The sequence below is a fragment of the Lathamus discolor genome, chromosome 8 (assembly GCF_037157495.1).
Source record: "Lathamus discolor isolate bLatDis1 chromosome 8, bLatDis1.hap1, whole genome shotgun sequence".
NCBI lineage: Eukaryota > Metazoa > Chordata > Aves > Psittaciformes > Psittacidae > Lathamus > Lathamus discolor.
In genome coordinates, this window is record NC_088891.1 from 8,488,567 (window position 1) to 8,513,116 (window position 24,550).

Consider the following 24,550-nt stretch of genomic DNA (forward strand, 5'->3'; position numbering starts at 1 on the left):
ACAAGCTGCTCATTGCATCAATGCAGAAGTGCCCACGTCAGATAAAGATGAGAGAACAAATGGAAAAATAAGATTGGGAAGAGATTTGCAGTCTCTGAAATTCAGGGAAGGGGAGGTGGGTGACTCAAGAGTCAGAAAGCAATGACAATAAAGCTCTGTCTTATCCAGGCTCAAGGCTGTGCCCTTTGCAAAGGCCACTCTTGGTCTCTGAATATTTGTGAGCATTCCATGAAGTCTACCAATACACTGTACTGCTTACATAGTGCTAAGTTTTATCTCCCTACCTAGTTCTGGTAGCTCCCCTATTTCCTCCTTGACACTCACACAGCACTCTGAGCTGGAGAGAAGAGGCTGACACTTCTGCATGGTTCAGTGGCTGGGTCTGTACAGTATCATGCAATATTTGCTTTCCAAGTCCCCAGCACCATATCCTCAGCTCTCCAGCATGGTGCTCCAGTTGTGCAGCTTTCCATAGAAGTCACACTTCCCACCTACCTGCCCCCTTGGAGCACCCCCAAAGCCAAATCCTCACTTAATGCCCAGTCTGAGCTGTTGATTCCACAGCACATCCTGGGCCTCTGGGGCAGTGGGCAGGGAAGAGGGAGAACACAGCACTCAAGGCAAGCTTTCGCACCCTCCACAAGCTCTGTGTTGCTCCTTCCTGCACACACTGTACTATTGTTCATCTTGCAGGGGATGAATAGACACCAACGGCACTTCATGATTTCCCTACCCTTGAGATAAACCTATGAAGGGCCTGGTTTTAGTCAGCCACTGCTGTTCACCAGTTCCAATTGCTTTTCTTAGTGCCTGTGTGGAATCCTGTTTTTGACTGGCTCACATTCCTCCTGAGCAGCATTACTTCACTTGTCAATAGCACAGCCACAGCATTAGAACCCTCATTAGGGTCACATCTTCTCCCTTTGGGCTTCCCCTTTGCTTTGGGACATTTTTTCCCCACTCCCTCCTAACTTTTGACTCCCTACCCTCAAATAAGCCTTTTTCTGTGAAACAAGCTCAGAAACTGCTACTGACTGCAAAGCTTCACCCTGGTTCGACCCTGCTCTTTCTGGGGTTTTGCCCTCCAAAACACCACGTGGACCTTTCTCATCATATAGGGGGTGAAATACAAATCAGTCTTCTGATTTACAGATACAATGCTGCCTCAGGTCTGTTTATCCCGTAATGAGGTCCATTCCGTCTTGGGGAGTTGGTGTAACTCAGTTACCCTTCCTTTGGACAGGGAGAGCACCTGGTAGCTTGGAAAAATAGCCCCCAGCCTTCTCCCTAATAGTACATTATTCTGCAAAGAGGAATTATTTCCCTAACCCCAGCAACAAGGACTTTCTACCCAGAGCTGCAGCTTTATGTACTGAATTGGTGATTTACTATTTCTTATGTGAGCATTTCAACAACAGCACTTGGACAGCCAATTTCAATTCCTTTGTGAGATTCAATTAAAGCAGTAAGCGATGTCAGTGTCCTTCAACAGCTGATTGCATGTACAGGCTAGTGAGGAGAGGGCGACTAATAACCTGGAGCAGCTAATAGCCTGGAGCAGCAGGGGTGGTTAACCACAGCCTCATTGCTGGGGACATCTGTAGGTCCTGCTGGCTTTCCCTCTGCTGTGGGGATACCTGGCTGGAGAAATGCACAAAGCAGGGTGGTGAATAGAGCTCTTCAAGGCTCTGGAGCCTCTGGAGAACAGTTCAAGTTAGGTGATGTTTTTGCAGATAATCAGGATGCTGCTTTCCTGCCTGCTGTCCTTGCCTGGCCCCTCTTCCCCTCACAGCTGCCCCTCTAAGCTCATCCCATGACCTTTCAGACCAAAAAAAAGAGATCAAGGACCCTCACATTGTTTTTGTGTTTTTCCAATGCTCTCCTCTCCCCTCAAGAGGCATTAATGGGTACTCAACAGCAGTGGGAACTGCTCAGAGGTTTTACTACTGAACTGCCTAATAGCATCCAAGTTCCCATGCTGATGGTGAAGCTGGGCCATGGTGTCCTCTTGGGTAGCTGCAGAGGAAGCCAAACTTCAACACTATTCCTTTTTGTCTGATTCATGCTTCCTCTTGTGTGCTTTCCAAGCTTCCCCAGCCAGTGGCACTTATCATGGCCCCTTCATCCCTCAGGAGTTCATAACTCTCTTCCTATACCCCATCTATGGACGGCTGGAGGCTGTGCCCCTGGACCCAACCCCCCCTGCAGCCACGGAGCCCTGACAGCTATTTGCTGCTCCCAACAGAGGCTTCAAAGCTTGTGCTTCTAAAGTCTGCAGGAGGGAGAAAAGGTTGGGTGCAAGGGGCTGGATGCTAGGTGATGATGAGGAAAGAGAGAGAACACAGAGGGAAAATGCAGGAAGAGAAAATAGAACATATCCCCCCCCAAAATACTTTCCTAAGGCTAAAGTCTCCCACCTGGTGGTCCAAGAGTCAGCACGGATGAGCAGAAGGATGCAAGAAAGGGCTCTCCAGAACCAGGCTAGATGTGCTCCCCTTTTTGCTGTTCCCACAGCCAGACCCCCACATCAGAAGCACAGGGTGACTCTGCTCAGGAGCCCCTTGCCAGCATGTCCGGCTCTTAGAGGCTTTCAATTCACTATTGTAAAGAAGGCACAAAGGCCATCCCAAAGCTGTATTTAGAAACTGCTCCAAAGCCTCTCCAAGAGGCAATGGCAGTCCTCAGAACTGGCTCTGAAATCCTTCCTCTGTGCCTTTACACTTAACAATTCACTTTGCAAAGCCAAACTAAACCAGCAGGGCTGGGACTGATGCCTGCTGTACCCCCCAGCCACATCGCTTGAGACTCCAGCTTTTGGCCCTTCATCCCTGTGTTTGCTTCTCAGTGCAGGAGCAGACCAAGCATCACACCATATACAGGGCTCTAGGTAACAAACAGAACCTGGGGCCCCAGGCAGGATAAAGACATGTTTCATCCCCCAGTCCCTTCAGCATGTCCCAGGGTGAGTTGGTGAAACAGGACTGGCTTCTTCATGCACCAGCCTGCAGGCAAACAGCTTGCTCTCCTAATTGCCACCCACAGCTCTCACACAGCCCCTTGCCCAGGCCTGGATGCTGCCTATCATTATGTTGCTATTGAACCCACAGAAGGAATTTATCAATCTCCTGAGTTGCTGGGGTCAACCTGACCAAGGAATGCAAACTATTTGAGATGAGCCAATTGTCTGGGCTTCTCTGTAATGGCAAAGGTGGGAAGCAGCTGGGAGATGCTCTGGAACAATCTGCCCTTGAACATGGCTGTAAAAACAACCCCGTTTACCAAAATCCCTGCAAGGGAAGCGGTGCAGCCGGCTGGGGGGATCCCATCCCTTAATAATCCTGCAGCCAACAGCAGCAGCGCTGTCACCAAAAGGGCCGGTGTAAAAGTGGGACAAACCCTGCTGGGTCTCAAGCCCTTATCAGAGCACCAACATCACCTCCAAATCTGAGCTCTCTCTGGGGAAGGAGCCAGCGTGGGCAGAGCAATTGTCTGAGGGTTTAAAAGGTAGGAGGCAGGATGGGGAGAGATTAACTCGGACTTCGCTGCCTGAAGCCAGATGGGCTGCACGACACACATTTGTCTGCCCTATGTTACAGGAGACCTGTTTGGCTGCCAGCTGCCACTTCTCCTTTACAGAGAGGGATTTCACCAGCATTAAGGACTCACCTGACAGGACTGAACCAGTGACCTACCTACACTGCTGCAGGTAACAGCACAGCTAATCAGGACCTTACCCTGACCTCAGGACTTAGCCCTAAAAAAATAGGGCAGCAGCAATAAAAACCATTCTTCAGGGCCAGACACTGGCTGTGCGAGGGGGGCAATGCTTCAGGAGGGCACCCCAGCAATGGGGATAGTGCCAATGCTGCAGCTCCCCACAGGATGCGGGCTCAGTGCAGTGACACAGACCAGGGCTCCCCGCCGGTGCCCCTCATCTCTCCTAACTCACCATTTGATCCATTATCCCCCCCGGATCGGTTGCTGGGCGCAGCAAGGCCGTTTCCATGTGGATGGCTGTTTCTCACTGTTGCCGTGGCGACAGCACCAGCAGGCCGGAGGCGGGAGGGCTGAGGACCGAAGCTCCAGGAGCGCTCCAAGGGCAGCAGGTACATCTAATCCAGCATCGCTCCATTTTACGCCTTTGAGGAGCACGCAGGAGCTATCAAATGACCAGCTGGGAGGCAGGGAGCAGTGCTGGGGGCGATGTGGCGCTGCCCACTGCTCCCATTAACACCCTGAAATCAGGCTGAACAGCAGCTGGATGGTGCTGGCACTTACCTGGCTCTTATCCCTGTGACCCCCATCACAGAGCCAGTTCCACACATCCTCCTGGAGCTCAGGCCCAGTGTCAGGTATCAGCCCCACCAGTGCATCCTCACAATCCTCATCCAACATAACCTTAATGCCCTGTTCATGAGGTGCTGGGTCACCCTCCTCTGTCTTGTACCACTCTGAGACCGTACCTGAGGCTGTCACAACATGCCCAAATGGGGGAAGGACACTGGAAGGCAAGAGAAACCTGTGCAAGAGCAGCTTTCAGAGGCGGAGGGTGCACTGCCCAGAGCAGGGGCTCAGGGCATCCTCCAGGCAAAGCCAATGCCTGGCATGTTGCAAAGCTACTGTGGAGAAAGAGGAGGATAGCCATGGAGAGCATAAGTAACATGTTCCTTGCTTTAAGAAGGCTGAATTCACACTAGTTCTGTCACCCACAGAAAATGAACTCCTCCAAAAGCTCCACTTCAAACCTGGACAAAGCAGAATGCAGAACACACTGAGGGCTTTGCAGTGTTACCCACAAATTGCCATTGCCCTGTTGCAGTTTTATAGGAATTTCTTCTACAGTGGCTAAATGTAGTAGTGCTGCTGCTTCTCTGGCAAAGCTGCCTTGGGAGGCACCTCTCTCTGTGCTCCTCCTCCCTAAAACCTGCCAAGGGCCCTGGGTACCCACTGAGATCTCCTGCCTTGGTCCTCTAAAACAGTCCTTTCAGTGCTCTTGGCGCCATCACATACCCAAGAACATACATCAATCCACCCTGGCAGCAAACGGCAACAGCTAAAAGGTGTCCTAGGAAAGGACTTGATTTCTGGGAGGGAAAAAGCCAGTCTAAAACCAGTGTGGTATTTTTATGTCAAAACATTAGAAGAAGAATGTGCAATTCAGGGTTTCCCCACATAGGTGTTTTCTTGAGAGCTCCTTTCCTTATACAGTCATTGCAGCTCTTCCCTGGAAGAAAGAGAGGCAAATCAGACCTTTGCCAGCAAACGGCTCGAGCAGGGGATGCTGCTGCCTGATGAGGCATCAGCCTGGTGGGCAGGTAGCGCCAGGCTGTTACTGCTACACTGACCAACCTTGCACAGCTCAGCCCATGTCCTGCAGCCCTGGAGCAAGGGGAAAAGTTAAAGAAATCAAAGTCCTTTCACCATTCTGCTGAGCACTGCTTGGCCAGAAAAGCTTTTACAACCATATAACAAGACAGGGAAGCACGAGGATTCAAATGCATTCATCACCAGGGCTCTGAAACTCAGGAAGCAAGGCAAAAGCAAACCCACAAAATCCTGTCCTGTTGCCTGCCCACAGAACCATCAATGTGCTCTGCAGCATGCACCCACCTGGTTCACAGGATGAAAGCTGCTGGAGTGCCGCATGTCCCGTTGCCATCCAGCCTTTACCATCTCTCTGCCCATAGCCCCGAGATCCTGCAGGAAAAGCTGGCAGAAAAGCAGCAAGACAGGGGACAGACACAAGACAGACAAATAGACTTCTTAAAGCATCAGAAATCTGATTGTGCTGGCTGGGTCAGAAGGACCAAGGGAAGCAGAATAGGCACCAGCACCTGAGCAAAAGGAAGGTCACAAAAGTGCACTGAGAACATCAGGAGCTAAATCAGCACCAGTCACTCAGTGCTGGAAGGTTAACTGAAAGGAGTCTTTAGCAGGGACACACCATTACAGGATACAGAGGCTTGAGTCTAATGGGATTCTGTGGCTCACTGTCCAATGCAGTTTATATAAGAAATATTGCAAGTGTCCTGCTTTTACTGCTTCTTTTTAAAAGCAAAGGCAGCACAAGAAGTAACAAAAGATGGATTCTGCTGCCAGTCAAACATGGCTCCCAAGTCAAGCATCACCTCGTCACTTAGCGCCTGTCTGAAAACCCACAGGCTCAAGTGCTTTCTGATATGCTCAAGGTCTCCAAGGGAAAGCATCAGAGCTCTACACACATGAAAGTGGAGGTGGGGTTCAAAAGAAGGTCGGTTTTGTGCCCAAGATGTGGATGTTCAGAGGAACTAACACAAACAGGGATGCTGCAAGCTTGTTACAGAGCAGCTTACAAAGGGATTCCAGACACTGGGAAGGTGCCATTCACATGTTCTGCAAAGCTGGGAGCAACGCACAGTGGGAAATCTGAGTGCCTCAGCCCAACCTAGAAGCCATGGAGAGGTGATGGCTCTTCTGCCGAGCAGGGTGTGTTCAGCTGGCATCTTCTGATCATGAACCATCAGCACAAAACAGCCCCAGGGTTAGACAAATGCTATAAATGGGATAAAGGAAGAGTCTGTAAATACAAATTGGGCTAGCAACAATATACAAAGGGAAAACGTAACTGAAGGCCACGAATGCCTCCTCCAGCCTTAGCTCACGTAAACAAGAGCTTGAGAAATCTACAGTAACCAAAGGAATGTTCCCAAAGAGAAGAACATCCTTGAGCACACTTGTATCCCAAATGCCAGGAAGAGGTGCATGTGACATGCCTGCGTAGTCCAAGGCACACCTCTGCTAATTCCCTTCTTAGCAAAGGAATTCCCATCTGCACCATTAAGCTTTTTGGAAGACAAAGACAACAAATGAGGCTCTTAAAGCAAATTGTGTTTATTCAATTTCTGTCTTTTGTGTTGCTAACAAATCTTCATCCTAACCTAGGAAAAAAATAGCAGGTAGAAAAGATCTCCCCTTTGCTCCCGCCCTCCCCACCACACACACACACACACACACTTCTTGTTTCTTCAACAAAAGAATCCAAATTTCAAGCATGAGAAGCTTTTTGCTCAATACATCTCAGTAATAAAATTAACTCTGTGGTAGATATAAAAGGCAGCAGCCAAGACCAGAGGATCTGCTGTGCTCCTCCCAGGCAATTAGTACCCGGAATGATCAATCAGTTTGTCTGCAAACAGAGTAAGAAAATACTTCGCACTTAGGCAGCACTTTTTATCCATGAATCTCAAAGTGGTTTTACAAAAGCTGAAAAATACGTTTTTTGGCCTCATTTACAGAGAAGAAAACACCAGCTGGAGCAGGAGGAGATTTGCCCCAGTCACAGAACAATTTACTAGCTGAGCTAAGAACAGATCTCTATGTCTCAGCCCCATATCCCACAATCTGTGCCATGCTCTCTGCTTCATACAGGACAGCCTGAATTTGGCAAAAGCTCTGGTTTCAGAAATGAAGTGGTTTATGGTTTTGCCACCAAATAAAAGTCTAAATGGGGATCTGACAGCTCTTTTAGGAAGCACTGATTTCCCAAGGCTGTGATGCCAAGGAGAAAACTCAGTCTTGGATGGAGCTGCTGAGAGCTTTGGAAAAGAATAAGTTTCATAGTGGAAATGTGAACAAATAAGAGAGTGGTGCAGGAGGAGGTAAATCCATGATCTACAATGTGCAAATGACTCTCCACTTGGAGCTTTAACTAAATGTTTGAGGAACAAATCACAGGATAAAAACCTAAACCCTTGGCAAATAGTGTTATTAGATGGAGAGGAACCTGGAGCTGAAGCATGCATGGCCTGACACCTCCTCTATTAGTAGGCTTCTGACCCAAAGTTGCTCCTGACAGACCTGAGAAACCAACAGTGCAAACACGAGGAAGAGAGCGGTGAAATACAATACCTTACCCTAGAAATATGTTTAGCAAGGCCAGGAGAGGAGAGAAGTACCATGAGATAGAGTAAAGGCTGATTCAGGGAAGCCCAGAGTACCCTCCGTTACAAGGTCCACTCTTGATACTAAGCAAGCACCAACAACCCACATGATTCTCTTCCTATGCAGCACCATGCAAAATGAACGCATGACTTCAACGTTGTTCTTCACAACACATCACCCACAGCTCAGTTTGGTCCAAACAAGACATCCCCAAGGGTCCTTTAAAGTAGAGGGTTTCCCATGTATAAGCACCAATTTTCTAATGCCTCCTCTATACCTCCTATAGAATGGGACAACAGCAGGCTCGTGATGGGTGCAGAGGGACGGGTGCAGTGCCTGGCAGCACAGAGCCATAAACCAGCCTGTGTGCAGGAAAGCCCAAATGTTGGCCTAGAACTAAAAACATGTTTAAGAGAGAAGGTCAGGCCAGCATCCTCACCAGCCCACGGCGGCAGGTAATACTATACCCAAGAGCTTATTTTATCAGCAGCATAAACACCACAGTGGTTCAATCAGCACTGATGCACCAGCCAACTGTGCTTTGAAGCCTGGGAACAGCAAATCAGGTTCTCACAGAGAACAGCATATCAGACAGCGATAGGTAAGCAACCTAAATCAACAAGCTCATCTCCTAAGTCAACAAGCTCATCTCCTAACTGCAAACCTGCAGCAATGCACATTAATTCAGGTTTCCTCTCTCTTTCCTGGGCAAACCCAAATGCTACTAATTCTCCACACTGGTACTCCAGCACGCAGGAGGGTGCCAGCAGCTGGGTCTCCCTTGCTCTCAGCAGCAAACGGCAGTGAGGATTCACCCCCATGCTGCAGAAAAGCCCTTCTGATGTGAGCAAGGAGCTGCTGTTGCTCCCCACATGCTTCCCAGACACTCATCTTCCTTCTGTGCCCACCTCCTCATGCATTAGAGACACAGCCAGCTGCCTTGGCTTAATGGTATTAACACACCACCTTTCACTTAGGAGCTTTTAGATACTAAGGCACAAAGATTAAGTGACTTGCATAAGAGTCAGGGACGCACCTCATGTCTCTCAGTTGCAGTGATTTCTCACACTGTTTTTTTCTGATCTCTTGCATATTAAAATCACGAGTGGATTGTGTGGATGAGAACAGGATTTCATTTCCCTACTAACACTGGAGACACAAACACTGATAGCTGCATTTCTAAGCCCTCCCCATGGCTCCCATCCATTCCCTCTATGATGTTTGTCTCAACAAAGTAGGAAAGCACCAGTGCAGATGGGAGCACTCCACACATGCAGTGCAAAACTCCAGCTTTGCCATCCTGAGACCTACAACAGGAGAGAAAACAGATGCATCTCTGGGAAACCAGGAAAGGAACCTCAGCTACACTTTGTTCAACAACAGGAAAAGGGAACAACAGCAGCACTTAATGCAGCGGGACCTCCGTGGTACAAACAGGGTGAGAAGAATCATTCCCATGCCTAACTTGAGTTAGGGCAGATGAAGCCCTGCGAGATGCCGGCTGGTCGGGGCTCCCAGGTCAGGATGCTTGACACGAGCAATGGTTTGGTTTCCTAGAAGGCGCAAGTGCCTGGCTTTGGTGTGCCTGTGGCAGAGCCCCAGCCTCAGGAAGAGCAGCAGAGCCATGCTACGTGCAGCTGTGCCTCATGTGGAAGTTCACCACGTACTCAGCGTTAGTGCGCTGCACCGAGATGGCAAAGGGCTCGAAGGGGTGGAAGGTGAACGCAACCAGGCGCCGCACGGTGTGATTGATGGGGCGCCCCAGGAGGCCCGCCTGGATCTCAAACTTCAGGAGGCCAGAATCACGAGCGTAAAATCTGAAAGGAAGAGAAAGTCAATTATGGCTGTTCCCAACTATTGACTTTGCCATCTGGGCTCTTCACACACAGAGACAAGTACCTTGTTCAAGCTCTGGTACTCCCTCAGGGGCAGGAAGTCCTCAGCTGGGTGTCTGGCTCTTGGCCAGAAAGCCCCTCTCAGGGCAGCTAGTTTTCCACTGTCTAGAGAAGCCTAATTTCATTTTAGTATCATCAGTGCCTGTCATGTTGGTGGACAAAGCTGACTTCACAAGAGGGAATAAGCTTGGGGCAGACCCCACTTGTGCTGGCTCTCCATCCTCTCTTAGTGTGAGCTGCTCCCCCTCATCCCTAAGGCAGATATACTGTACTGAACTGAGCTTACTTCCCTTTGTAATAGCCTTCACTGCGAATGTAAGGCCACCCCTTCCCTCTCCTAGTGGTGCCAGGTAGGCTTTATGCTGCTGCTACACTCCCTTTCAGCCAAGGAAGGTGAACAGCTTGATCCAGTTCTGCTCAGGGGTGCCAAGATGAACTGTGCAGCTCAGGCAGGGTTTTGCAGATCCTTTTAGATTTCCATCAGGAATAAAAAGCATTAACAAGATAGGCTGGGCAGAAAGCACCCAGTGGACTGCATCCAACAATCAGAGCAAGGGAAGCGGTCAAGGGAAGCCTTGCATCCTTCTCTTGGCACTCACAAGCCTGCCGGTGGGTCAGGCTCATTTATGTCTCCAAACAGGGGAGCTCTGGAACCCAGCTGCAGCACACAGCAAACACTGCCAAGCAGATGAGGCAAACACTGCTGAAGAGACAGGTGAGTCTGGGAAGCTCTCTGCTTCTGGAGCCTTCTCTGTGTAACCAACATGAGCCCAGGTAACACCAGGATCCTGTGCTGCTGTGGGAACACAGGACTCTCTGCGATGACCCCATACTTCCCAGACTGTGCTGGAGGTTTCTGGATGCGGTGATGGAGGTTTCTGGATGCGGTACCTTCACCAAGCAGCTGGGCTCTAACCCGAGTCCTCAGCCTGAAGCTGTCTCAGTTCGTTAGACCCATTTTCTCTGCTCTCCCAGCATTGCCATTTCACCTCCCAGCTGCCTCCTTTTCTACCACCACTTAGTACATGTGGGTATTTTGCATTTTTCCTCTGGTTTTCACTCCGAGAATGCTTTTAATCTCAGAGCACATTCCCCCCCGCCACCAATACAATGCAGTCGGCTCTCAGCCTGGAAGAACGGGTGATGACAGATAGAGGCAACGCTGTTTCAGAAGCAGAAATACTCCACATTTTAACAACAGAGCCTATTGAGAACCTCATGTTCTTCCTGGAGGGCCACTCTCCTCTCCCTTCCTCTGAATCAAAGTGCCAGCCAGCCCTGCCTGAAAATTGCACACAAGAACCCAGCAAGAGAGTCACAATCTTGGTATTTGGCTTTTCAAAAAGCCCTTTCCCTCCTACACAAGGCTGGGTATGCAGAGGGTCATTCTTTAAATAAAGCACAGTCCCCCGTCTGCTCCTCTCTCTCCCCAATTCACAACAATTTACTACTCGAGATGAAGCTCCCTGTAATCTCAAAGATGGCCTCAGTTTGGTATTTTTAAATGTAGTTTTAAAAGTGCTCTGCAATCAGAGGCCATTTCCATGGGCTCTCACTCTGGGGATAAATTAGGCACTGCAATATAAAATTGTATGTCAACAGAAACAGCAAGACCAGCCTTTTCAGACTGAATGAAAATGGAGGATTCATCTGCAGACCAATTTTTTTTGGTTAAATGGCTCCTTATTAACCATCCAGATGGATCTGAGACCCCCTACTACAGGCAAGGCTATGTTAGAGCCTCTTCCTCCCAAGTGCCATCATTTTGCCCACTGAATATCTCTTAAAGCCTCCTGGAAAGATATTGGAAGATGGCAGTGATGAAGAACCTAAAGTCCTTCTTGCCTAGGAGCAAACAGCCACTGGTCCCTCATGTAGCCCAAGTTGAGAATTGAACCTTCAGGGATGCAGAAAGGCAGTAAAGACACTAAGGGTCAAAGTGCTACAGTGCACAGAGGCACTGAAGCTGATGTGTAAAAGGTATGGAGTCCTTATCTGGTACACAGTGCCAGGAAACTGCACATGGATTCTAACACCCTGAGCTGCTGAAGGGTTTTCCATTGCAGACAATTACAGGCCTTACATTACAAATCCCGTGGCCCCTCATTTCCAAGCCCTCAAACCACAGCAGGCAGTGGCATTACTTTATTAATCCCTTTGTTTTGCATGTGAGAAGCACAGCGGCACCATTTCAGCTCCTGAATGGTTAAGGTTAGAGCCTCGTCTTCTGCTTACTTGCCAAAAACCAGGAGCCCCACAGCTCAGAGCCTCTATTCAAGTCCTAATTGACTCTGCACAGCTTTGAGCTTTAAAAGCTCTGGCTCTGAAGGGCCGGTTTGCTCAGGGGAGGGAGGGAAGGTGGCACTTGGCTTTGTTTACTACAAAGACTTAACCACAGCAAAGACTGCGGTTTTGCTCCCTTTTGTCTGCTGGAGCCATACACAGGTTGGCGCTGGCAGACAACTGCAGCCCTGCAAGTTTTCCCAACGTCAGGCATGACAAGGGGGAAAAGGCTAGGCTTTTCTCTGCAGATAACAGGGGAGGCTGAGATCAAACCAACTCATACGGGCAGAAAAAGCAATTAAATATATATAATTTGGGAATTGAGCATGCAGGAATAAGCAGAGGCTCCCCAGCACCTGAGTCAGGGCCAGGTGAGACATGAAACCACTGTTAGAGAATGCATGGATGAAAGTGAAGTTGGGAAACCGGCCAGCATGGGCTCCCCAGTCTGTCCGAGCCCTCACCATGTGTGCAGTTGCTAAACAAAGCACTCAGGCATTGAAGGCTTGCTTGTTTTCAGAGCATAGGTTTGCTTTTGCAGTACTATAAGTGGAAAGACTATTCTTGCCTGGGGAACTCAGCCTCTTTGTGCCTCTCAGGCCAGAGATGCTGGGTTTTTAACCGCTACTACTTGCAGCCATGGCTGCAGCCAAGGAAAATAAGTATGTTTCTGCAAGAAGCATTGCAAATCTCCTTATGCCCAAGCTCAGGCTTACTCCTGTATCAAAGGCTCAGATGCAAAAGGCACAGAATGGTCCTTACACCTGGCTAAAACTCCTAGTAGGGAAGCAGATTTCCTCCAGACCACAGAAAGAAGGGGGTATGAAGAGGAGTACAGCTCCCAGCGTGAGAACTGTAAACAAGGCCAGTCTGAAAATAGCTAAATCAATACCACGAGCATTCTGAGAATCACCTAACCCAGCTACTATTTTATTCACAGGATAAACCAGATCATCCTTGCCAGCTAAACCCACATGCTCAAAAAGGATCCTTCCAGCACAGGAAAGCAGGCACCCAGAACCATATATATCACACTGCAGCCCAAACACAACAGCAGGAGTGCAAGAAGAGGAGGAGGAACAAGAGTATTCATACGGAAAAGGCTCAGGCTTCACTACCCAAACCTTCCCCAGGGCAGCTTAGGGAGAAGACCTGAAGAGCCCTCCTACACATACAGGATAAAACAGCTGTCACAAGGAGAGAAGCCAAGCTTTGTGCTGAAATAAACCCTCTGGTAAAAGGATGTCATGAGAGAAAGGCCTCAATTTACCCCCTTCTCTGCACATATGATGCCACATGGCAGTGATTTACTTGCTCTGGTCTCCTCACACACAGCTTCTTGGCCTGTTCCATACCTTATAGGGTGATCCCCGCAGGTCTTGGGCCGCTCCATGACTGACACCCACTTGTCATCATAGCTGAAAAGAGAGAGGTCGAGGTATGGGCTGCCACTGTAGGACTGGGCGCTGATTGGGAGCTGGCCCAGCAGCCTCCGAACGGCCTCCGTGTGCCCTCCGTACTTGGCATTCACGATAGTGTCTTTGAACCTGGAGCAAGCCAAGGAACAGGTTTTACTCACAAAGGCCACAGGTGAACAGCACAGCTCAAATAAACTAAAGAGGAAAATTGATAGGGAAGGAAAAGCAGCAGCAGTGTAAGAACTAAACCAGTTCATTTCCAAAGATGTATCACAAGGGATTCAAGCAGCAGCCAGACCTGGTGACCTTTTTATCCTCTCTCATCATTACTGTTTCTGCTCTGAAAGTCCAAACTGACAGAAGGAGAAGACTGTGCCTGGCCCCAGCTGCTCTGCAGTGCAGGAAATGAACAGGATCAGAAACAGAGAGAGATGGATTAGCAGCTTATCAGTCAATCCAAGTTCTACCATGAAGCCTGGAAACAGCAAAAGTCAGAGGGTTTCACAGTAACAGTTGAGCCCTTAATGTTGACATAGCCACTATGTTTGAAATGCGTAAAGGGAAAAACCTGAGATGAGGAAGAACCTTGAGAGGAAACCTAAAGCTCTTCAGAAACTCCACTGAGCTGAAAGTTCTTCCTGGTGGAGAGATGAACAGAGGCTGGATTTCCTTTCCAAGTAAAACTGGAGCTTTCTATGTGCAAGAACAATCAGATCAGCTGCACAGATGTCATACATCAAGGAGGGTAAAACACTTCCACTTGGCCAGAAACACACAGCCAAAAGCCACCTCACTGTGGCCTATGCTCTATTATACTTTGCTGTGGAAGATAAGCACTCCTGTTAAAGGCCCTTGTAGCTAAGAGGATGAAAAGATTCTCCTCTCTATTTTAACAGAAGGCAAGAGTTGCTCTTTGGGTGTCTGCAGTGGGCTCTCTCATTCTCTCCTCTCCCACTAAGCACTATGGATTTCCTGACAGGCAGCTTTAGAAAGTTACAGACACAGTCAACTTCCTCTTACTTATGTGACGTCAACCTAAAATCAACAGAAGCTTCGTGCCCAGAAGTGGTTGCCAAGTACTTTGGATGATGTGAAACAAGCCACTGGAAGAACAAAACACCCTGAGTCACATAAAAATATATTCCAAGAGAAATAACACACTCTTCCTCATTAAAACCACATCCGACGACTGAAGTACATTCTAGAAATACAGGTTATTTTGATGTTTCGCTCAGCTCCCACAATAGGCCTAATCAGAGGAGCTTCCTTTCTCCTAACAGAGTTCGATGAGAGCCACAATCCTGTGACTGATGTTGTAGAAAACACTACAGAACAGTTTGATACACACTAAATTCAGAGAATGCCACTTGGCAATTAGCATCTTGACAAATCTTATCTTCAGGGACCTAAGCTACTGGGCTTTAATAACCTCCAGAAGAGTTACTGCTCCAGGAGGGCCTGAAACATCTTTCCCTCAAAACTCCCTTTACTTCTTCTACCCATTGGATTGCTGCTGCTTTGCTCCTTCCTGCAATGAGACAGATGCTGTGGAATATGAAACCAGATGCATGAGGCTGCAAGAAGAACTATGTCCAAGCAACATCCATGCAACTAAAGGAACTCAGGGATTCTCAGGGTTGCTGTTGTTATTTGATACTGGCCTTCAGCTGATGGGGTTGAGCGCATGTCTATGTGGGATAAAGCATGCTCCGAATGGCTCACCGGCGCTGGATCTGCCTGGCAAAGTTGTTGCTGGAGGCTGAGCAGGGGAACTGGACGGCCTCGCTGTGCAGGGTGGCGTTCCTGAACAGGTCACAGAAGTTCTCAAACAGCTCCAGCAGCTCGTCAGATGTGTTCTCGAAGACAGCGATAACCTCTGTGGTCACCATGTTGTACACGACGAAGAACGAAGGCTGGGAAGAGAGGCAGAGGTTACCCAGGGGAAGCTGTCCCCCCCTTTACCCCCACATGACACCACAGACCCTACCGAAATGTCTTTGCAGGGCAGGAGAATCCCACATCCCCACACTCTGACATCCCACATCCCACATTTTGCCTTCATCCATGCCTCCACAGGTGCCGAATTATCTACCTTTTAGCTGTGATTATTTACGAAGAAAACTTAATGGGCTTCCAATTTTCAACTCAAATTGGATGTCAGTACTCCTGTTTTCTCTTCCTCTGCCCTCCACCAAACACAAAACGCTTTCTAAAGTGCCAAATTTAACTTTCATTCCTGCTGACAAAATGATCTTAAATCCAGAGCTAGCTGGCCACAAATTAGTTTTTCAGACATACATTTTCATCCTCTTCTTAATATTTCCATCCCACAGAGATGAGCATTTTTAGTGTACTGTGCACTAAAGCACTGCCCACAAGGAGCTGCGACCTTGATGCGCTGCTGGTACAGAAATTAAAAACTGAAAGACATTAATGGCTTCTTTTTAATGACAACATTCCTGTGCAAGAAGGCTCCTGAACCACGCTGCAGATTGGCAATGGCAGTGTTTCATGGCAACAAGGCAAGGTCCTGCACCTGGGTCAGGGCAATCCCAGGCATAAATAGACTGGGCAGAGAATAGATTGAGAGCAGCCCTGAGGAGAAGGGGTGCTGATTGATGATAAGCTCTGCATGTATGGGCAATGTGCACTCACAGCCCCGAAATCCCCCATGTGCATCAAAAGCAGCGTGAGCAACAGGTTAAAGGAGCTGTTTCTCCCCCTCTACTTTCTTCTGAGAGCCCCCCATGCAGTCCTGTGTCCAGCTCTGGGGCCTCCAACACAAGAGGGACATGGAGCTGTTGGAGCAAGTCCAGAGGAGGTTACGAAAATGCTCCAAGGGCAGGAATAGCTCTGCTCTGGAGACAGGCTGAGAGCTGAACTGGTTGAGCCTGGAGAAGAGAAGGCTCCGAGGACACCTTATAAGAGTCTTCTCCAGAAATCTGGGGAAGGATCTTTTTACAAGGGCCTGTAGGGACAGGACAAGGTGAATGGCTTTAACCTGCCAGAGGGGAGACTGAGATGACATCTTAGGCAGCAGTTCTTCCCTGGGAGGGTGCTGAGGCGCTGGCACAGGGTGCCCAGAGAAGCTGTGGCTGCCCCATCCCTGGCAGTGTCCAAGGCCAGGTTGAACACAAGGGCTTGGAGCAACCTGCTCTAGTGGAAGGTGTCCCTCCCCGTGGCAGGGGTTGGAACTCGGGAGATTTTTAATTTCTCTTCCAACCCAAACTTTTCCATGATTCTATGAAGACGGTGACATTGCGTCAGTGAAGCTACATCAAAGGGAGACAAGGTTCCCATCCCATTGGAAAAGGGCACGTTTAATCCTTGACCAAATGTAGCACTCATTAGAGACACGAGTGCTAACAACCCAGCACCCCAAAGCAAGAACCTGCCCCGACTTCAAAGGTAACCAATTCCCATGGTACCTGCACACATACCTGGTTAAATCTTCTGTCAATAAAGGCAATTATCTAACTGCTTCACCTCCCGCTCCCAAGCAGAGCTCAGGGATGATGCAGGCACTCTGCCCACCCTCCCACCTGCAAATCTCCCAAGGTTTGTTTGGTTTATGGCCCCAAAATAACTTGTGATAATACAATCCAGCCCCCACACATTCAAATCAAGAGCTCTACATGAGGTTACTCACTCAACTACTGCCTAAGGAAAGGAAAGCCCTTCTGGAATACAGGGCTGGAGCAGAGACAAAATAAGAGGAGACAGCAGAAGGAAAACCTATTTACATCATCGGAGATTGCAGGGATAACCTTAAATAAAAAGTTCCTTTGCCAGGTTAACACATAGACACATCTACAGGATGCCCCTGACCAGAGAAACTACCTTCAACTGCTCTTTAGCAGCACCTGCAACACATGCAAAAATCATCATCACAGCAGAGGTAGCAGAAGTCAAGTGGCAGAAATCATATAGCAAGGCTGCCAAATCTATTAACACAAGCCTGTAACAACCACAAACCCCAAGCTACATACACACAGCATAAAAATCTTGAAGGATTCCATACAGACCCTGACAATATAAAGCACAAACAGCACCTTCTTCAACCTTCTTGGTAGAGAAGCCAGAGAGAAGAGAGGAGCCTGAAACTGGATGAAACTTAATGTTCTTCTCTGACAGACAAAAGAAAATTTGGAGCTTTAGGTATATTGTGAGCCAGGTTTTCTTTGTTCAGGATGTCCTAACACAAAGCCTACATTCAGGCAGGTCTGTGGAGCCTGCTCCACATCTGGAATTATCTCCTGAAAGAACTGAGGTTCCTTCCTTCAGCATAAAACACACTGTCCAAGGAACGCCACAAACCAACCACAATCTGCACCTCCAAGTAACCTTTGGGAGAAGAGAGTCTGGAGCTCCAGCAAACTGGGCACAGCAGCCTTGGTAACCACAGTGCAAGGAAGAGCTAAGCCAGCCACAGACATCAGGTGAGAAGCACTGTGCAAAACGCTGCAGGCCACTTCCACAAAGCTTCAATGTTTTTGAGGCAGATGCTCAGTTTTACACAGTGTGTAAAGTTGAAGAGATTACACCTTAACCTATTCCCTTCCAAAGCAACTCTCCCAAACAAACACCACATTAAGAGAAAAATAGAGATAGTTATCTTCCAGGAAGAATTAGATTATGACAACACACAAAGAACTACTGTCTCTTCTAGGAGCTAAGTCCTGGATCTGGTAAAGACAAGGAGGGAGGAGAAGGGCATGAAAGAAAACCAAACATCTAGGGAACAATCAGACCTACATGCAGCACTGGAGATTTATTATGAATTCTGGCTAAATACTCTCAACAGAATCAAAACCAAGTGGATTAAAGGAATAGAACAAGCTAATAAACCATCCTCAGTTTTACAGAGCTCTAATGGTAGCGAAAGAGATGATCAACCTGGGGCATGGTGAAAGGTCTGGAGGGACCCAGCACTGACTGAGCTACATGTGCTCTAATTTGACTTTTTTAGTACTAAACTGAAAGGAGAAGCAATTGGCACATTAAATAGATCTAAAAGCTGCTACTCCAATTTGGAGAGATCATATACACTAACTCACTGAAGCCTGAAGGAGTGAGCGTGTAGGCAGAACAGAAAAGGGAATTCTACTGGGGAAAAATGAAGACTATTCTATTTGAAAAACATGCCTGAAGATACGTGAGAGAAGGGAGAGGCTGCCTCTGCAATTGAAGTGTACTACCTGGAACACCAGCTAAAAAATTAATCAGCTGGGGATCTGGGAGGGGAAGAGGCTGGTACAGCATCTGTGAGCAAGGGGAACAATCCCTGGAGAAAGGGGACTCCACAACACATCAGATGTCTCTCTCTCATTTTTAGTTGAGAAGGAAGCAGTGAAATTATGAGAGCAAAAGCTATTAAAGTTATTCAATATCAGAGGTATCAAATGTTCACACAAGAATGAAGCATTGAGTGGCCTAAACAACACTCACAGGCTCAGCTATGAAGCACAACTCACAGCACTGCACACACTTGAGCTGCCCCAAAGCAACGAGCAGCCTGAGGAGGCCGCAGTACCTGGGAAGGGTCCGTCACCCGCAGCGTGACCACGTCTTCACTGGTGTATTTGATGAAGAGATGGTTCTCATCCAAAAGCTGCATCTTCCACATGCGGAGCTGCCTCAGCTGATCAAAGTACTGGAAGAACCTTCTTTTTGCTATGGCGCTTCCATCCTGCTCGGCCCTCCTCCACAGGTACACCAGCAGTCTGTGCTTCAAAGAGTTTATGAAGGGCTCTTTGTAGGGGTTGGCCATCCCCGTCTGAGTGTCCCGCTGCACCTCGGGATACACCGCAGACAGCGTCAGGAGATCATCCTCGTAGCAGAAGCGGCCAATCGTCCGTACGTCGATGAACGTACCCTCGGGTGTGACTTGAAAGACATGAATCGTCTGTTGCTGCACAGAGAGAATGGCCAAGATGTTCTTATAGAGGTACAGCCCCTGGTTGTGAGACAGGATGACTTTGTCACATTTGAAAGTCCGTGTGTCACAAAGTCTGCCCGTGTGGAGGTCTATGATATGCAGGGAATAATCCTCCAGGGGGGAGCGGGGATTAGGGGTCACGGACTCGCTGTTGCGGTAGACCTCGAAGAAGGGAGGGTGAGGCTCCTCGGGCAGGTACGCGGCAGAGCCCACGATCACGTACCGGCAGTCATCGGTGAACAAGCTGCACTCCCGGTTCAAGTGCTCCCCGTTGGAGGCCACGTTGGTGATATGGAGCAGGACAAAGAAGCGCTCAAAGAGCCGCCCGCGGATGTTGACAGATCTTTGGTCGTTGCCGTTGGCCAGGATCTCCCCCTCGTAGCCCTGCAGGAGATCTTCTGCCGCCTGGCAGCCCTGATACTCATAGATCTCCAGAGAGGTCTGGTCAGAGGAGAAGGCGATGAAGTAGCGGCCATCAGGGGAGAACTTGCGCAAGAAGCAGGGCGGCTTCTCCACGTTGACCACGGTGAAGTTGGGGAAGACGTTCTGGTGGAAGACACGGACCTGGTGCCAGTGGGTGCCAGCTTTCCCCGAGCTGATTCGGCGGCGCTCCAGGCGGTGGATGACGTTCTGGTTCTGGATGCGGCGGGGCCTGATTGTGGGGGCATCATGGTCCATGGTCAGAGCTCTACTTCATCTTCACCCTGATGGGGAGAGAGCACACATGTGCTGTGGAACCACATGGAAATGGCGGTAGAATGCAGGGTGCTGGGAGACCAGCTTGCATGGATAGGGTGGTGGAAAGCCCTGTAGCACCCAGTGGAAGTGGCTGAAAGGTGCAGTCCCACGTTGGGAAGGGACAGATGAAACGGGAAGACGCTACGGGGAGAATCTGGGAAAAAGGCCTCGATGGCAGGGGAAACGACAGGAGCAGGGAGGTAACCCCAGTGCACTGAGGGGCGACAGTACCTGCAAACCTGCCTAAGGAAAACACTGAGGGGAACGGGAAGGGGATAGGTGCATGGGACAGGCACAGGGGAGCACTGAGGCAATGAAGGGAGTGGGCAGGCGCGGGGGAGGGTATCCGGAGAGCCGCGGATAACCCACAGACCTACTGGCTAACAGGCCCCGGGACAGGGCTGCCTGGAAAGCACGGCGGCTGCCGGGGAACAACCGAGGGCACCGGGAGGCGAACGGGCCTGCTGCCAGGGGCGCACAGGGAGCTCCGGGTCCCGGCGGCTCTGGAGGGACCCCGAGCTCCAGGGAGCCCCTGGGGGCTCCCAGCCGCCCCCCCCCCCCCCCCGCTGCCCGGGAGAGCAGAGGGGGCCCCGGGCACAGGAACGGCCGCGCCGCGCTCACCGCCGGGCCAGCGCCGGGTCCCGCCGCTCACGCCATGGCCGCCGCCATCTTCCGGCCACCGCACGACTACGGAGGCGAGGGGTGATCACCCCCCAACTTCCGCTTCCGGACGCCGGAACAGCGAGGCGGCCTCGGCTGGCCAGAGTGTCAGCAGAGCGGGGAGCCTCTGCCACCTGGCGGGGAGGAGGGAACACTGCGGGGCACGCCCGGACACCCATCCCGAACCCACCCTGCACCCATCCTGCGCCCATCCTGCACCCATCCGGAGCCCATCCTGCACCCATCCTGCATCCATCCGGAGCCCACCCTGCACCCATCCTGCACCCATCCTGCATCCATCCGGAGCCCACCCTGCACCCATCCTGCACCCATCCTGCATCCATCCGGAGCCCACCCTGCACCCATCCAGAACCCACCCTGCACCCATCCTGCACCCATCCTGAGCCCACCCTGCACCCATCCAGAACCCACCCTGCACCCATCCTGCACCCATCCGGAGCCCACCCTGCACCCATCCTGTACCTATCCAGAACCCATCCTGCACCCATCCAGAACCCACCCTGCACCCATCTGGCACCCCCTGAAACCCAGCACCCACTCTGCAGCCTGATCAACCTCTGCACCCTATTCCTGCACTCATCCTTCACCCCTTTCCCTGCACCCTGGTCTCCGACCCTACACCCATCCTCCGCCCCATCCCAGCACTCCCTGCATCCCCATCCAACCACCCCCAAGCCCCCTGCACCATCCCGCACCCCCATCCCACACCCCAGTGCCCCCTGACACTCCCATACCCCCTATGCCTTGAGCACCCCAGACCTCTCCATCCCCAGGCACCCCGAATCCCTGCATGGGAGCACTGCAGGGTATCAGCACCCCGACATCTCCCCCTCCAGCACCAGCGGCAGAGATTGGGGGCACCCCTTAAGGCTTTCCAAGGAGCTTGAAAGCTTTCTGCTCGCCCAGGCTTTCAGCAGCATCCCCCTTTGTGCCCCCCGCAGAGAGGGCAGCTCCGAGGGGCACTTGTCCTTCAAAGGGAAGGAAGGAGGAATGTCAGGGGGGCCCTTGAGATCCATTTGCTGGCCTCTCACTGGGGCCGAGCTGCCCCGTCGGCACCGGGAGCCGTTCCATCAGCGGGTGCAGGAGTTGGGAGCAGGGGAAGGGATGCTCAAACCGGGATGCCAGAGAGCCTGATGGGTGCACCCCCTTCCCGTGGGGCAGGTGGCCCCACAGGGACACAGCATTAACAGCACCAGGATGGAGTGGGATGCTCCTGCTGCACCAAATCTGTTGAAATTCCCAGGGGTCCTCCATGTGTTTCATGGGATGCTTCAGGGTTCTGGGGTGGAGCAGGACTTGGATGTCCCCAGCTGCCTTCCCTACTGCAGGGACAGGGAAGGCAGCCTGCCTGGCATTTCCATGCAGCAGGAAGGGGTCCCTGGGGGATTCTTGTGGCTGCCACCCCACCTGCCTGCCCCATTCCCATCTCCCACATTTCCATGCCCACCAGCCATACCCCGCATCCATTTCCTCTCTCCCAGTGGCAGGAGGCGCGATGACAAGACTAAAATGAATGGCCCCAGCGCCTCTCTTTGTCTCTGCCTCCTGCCTAATTAATTGAGATCCACCTTAATAGGATCAAGCTAAATACCAAAGAGCATCCAACCACACAGCAGCTGGCAGAAAAACAACCGCCCGGCGCACACACACAGCGAAAGCCAGCTCGCTGGACAAAAGAGCCATTAACACACCTGCAATTAACGCTTCCGGAGCTAATAACTTCATCACCACAATATCCCCACAGCCACGGCCCCCACAGTGCTGAGGAGGGGGCCGGGGGACCCTCACTTGAAGCCGTTTCATCCCTTAGCAGGGTTTGCATCACATGCAATAAAGCTCATTGTGGGCATGAGGCTGGGGGCAAAGTTAGTCCTGGCTCTCTGGGGAGCATCCATTGAGGTGGATGCTGAAGGCTCAGAGCTCCTGGGATGCTTCACCAGCTGCTATTTCCCACCTCTGCAGTGTTTTGTGCCGCCCCTCGGGGGTCCAGCAGTGGGGGACACATCACTGTCCCCATCATTGTCTGCTAGGGGACAGCGGGCTGCCCCTTTGCGCACCCCCAGGCCAGGGGGAGATGGCAAACCCGATCCCAGAGCGCTGGCACAGGGGTTAGTGGGGTTCGTTCAGAGGCTGCTGGGATGGATATGAGGGTTACTGGGCTCCTCCAGCCTCACAGGTCAATGGCTTTGGGTCTCATTGGGTTGGTTTTGGTGGAAGTCCCTTACCTCCGCTGCAGCAGCATGCTCTGTGCCTTCACAATGAGCCTCAGCACTGGAGGGTATCACCAGCCCCAACACCCCCTGCCAGTGCCACATCTACATCCACCCCGTCGTTCCGGAGGCAGAAAGTGGGTTAAAAATGAAAATAATAAATCTGAGCCCACTGGGGCTGGTTTGGAGGATTTCTGCCATTCCTGAAGCCAGGACCCTTCTGCTGTTCTTTGGCTGATTCCCAAAAGCCTCCCAGCTCTGGATCCCATGGCTGTTTTCCCAGCATTGGAGAGGGTGTGTAAGGACAACCGCACTGGGGAGATCACATGGAGGGTGATGCACCATCAGCCAGATACAGCCCCCAGCGTGAAATCACTGTGGGGAAAAGCTGGATTGTCCCCTTGCAGGGATCACCATTCCCCTCCCATGGCCACGGAGCTTGGCTGCTGTTGACTTCCCCATTGTGCCAAGGGTGAGGAAAATAAAACCCAGTTGCTTTTAAGATAACAAAATGAGGGTGAAATATGCACAAGAGCCCAGTGTGGGGAGGAAGGCTTCAGCCTTGAGTCCTCCCCAAGCCCTGCCTGTGCATCCCCATGGCCGTTCTGCAGGACCTGGCTGCTTCTATGGGGTGTTTTTAGGGTGAAGCATCCTAGCATTGGTAGCAACAAACTTCAGAGGGGGAAACTCCTGCTGAAGTGAGAAAAAAGCAAAGGGAACAGAAGGAGACCTTGGATGTCTCCCGTTTTCCCAAGGAAGCAAGGATGTAATTCCATATTTAGATCTTCCCCAAGCCTGGGCAGTGACTCCGTTCATGTCTGCAGAGTTTTGGATGGGGAACCACATACACAAGGCTTTATAAATGGGATGAAAAGGTCCTGTCCTTAAAACTTGCTCTGGTGTTAACTGGCATCAGAGGCTCTTTTTGAAGTGGGACTGAGGGGCTCCAATGGGATCATCACCATCAGAATGGGGTCTGCAGGTCTGGAGTCCATGGGTTTCTTGCTCTTGGGGCTGTCATTTCCCTGCTTGAAGGCAGGATCTGCTTCAAACACCCCCCAGAACTCTCCTGGCCTTTGCAGAGTGCAGGTAAAAGTCCAGGGGCAGGAGGTGGGGGCTCACTGGGGAGCCCCATCCTTCTGGGGTGCCTGCATGAGGGTGCCACTACTGGATAATGGGGATCCCCTAAGCACAGGGGACAGGCAGGGAGGCAGCATCACCCACTGCAGCAGGGTGTCCAAGCTGGGAGGTGACACCCGTCTGCTCCATATCCCATGGTAAGAGCTGGATAAGCTTAGCCCACAGCCAGCTCTGTGCATGGGGTGACAGCCTTGTCCCCCCCAATGCACCCACCACCACGGGATGACACCCCTGGGAGTGTATGTCGTCCGTCCCCGTCGTCCCCCCCCCCCAGCCCTATACCCCACCGTACACCCATCATAGGGTGACAGCCTTGTGTCCCCCAGC

General features: G+C 50.8%; 1 protein-coding gene across 3 annotated transcripts; it reads right to left on the reverse strand.

Moving 5' to 3' along the window:
- Positions 1 to 5,098: 5,098 nt before the first annotated feature.
- Positions 5,099 to 20,914, reverse strand: DET1 (DET1 partner of COP1 E3 ubiquitin ligase). Of its 3 annotated transcripts, none has more exons than XM_065688488.1 (6): positions 20,814 to 20,914; positions 19,050 to 20,158; positions 15,239 to 15,429; positions 13,454 to 13,645; positions 5,611 to 9,737; positions 5,099 to 5,224 (listed from the first exon to the last, which is right to left on the reverse strand). In XM_065688488.1, exons 2-5 carry the CDS (start codon positions 20,130 to 20,132, stop codon positions 9,548 to 9,550), a joined length of 1,656 nt encoding a protein of 551 aa, XP_065544560.1. In that variant the 5' UTR covers positions 20,133 to 20,158; positions 20,814 to 20,914; the 3' UTR covers positions 5,099 to 5,224; positions 5,611 to 9,547. The 3 variants fall into 3 exon arrangements, with proteins under 3 accessions (XP_065544560.1, XP_065544561.1, XP_065544563.1); XM_065688489.1 differs by lacking the exon at positions 20,814 to 20,914 and adding an exon at positions 20,570 to 20,738; XM_065688491.1 differs by lacking the exon at positions 5,611 to 9,737.
- Positions 20,915 to 24,550: the final 3,636 nt, after the last annotated feature.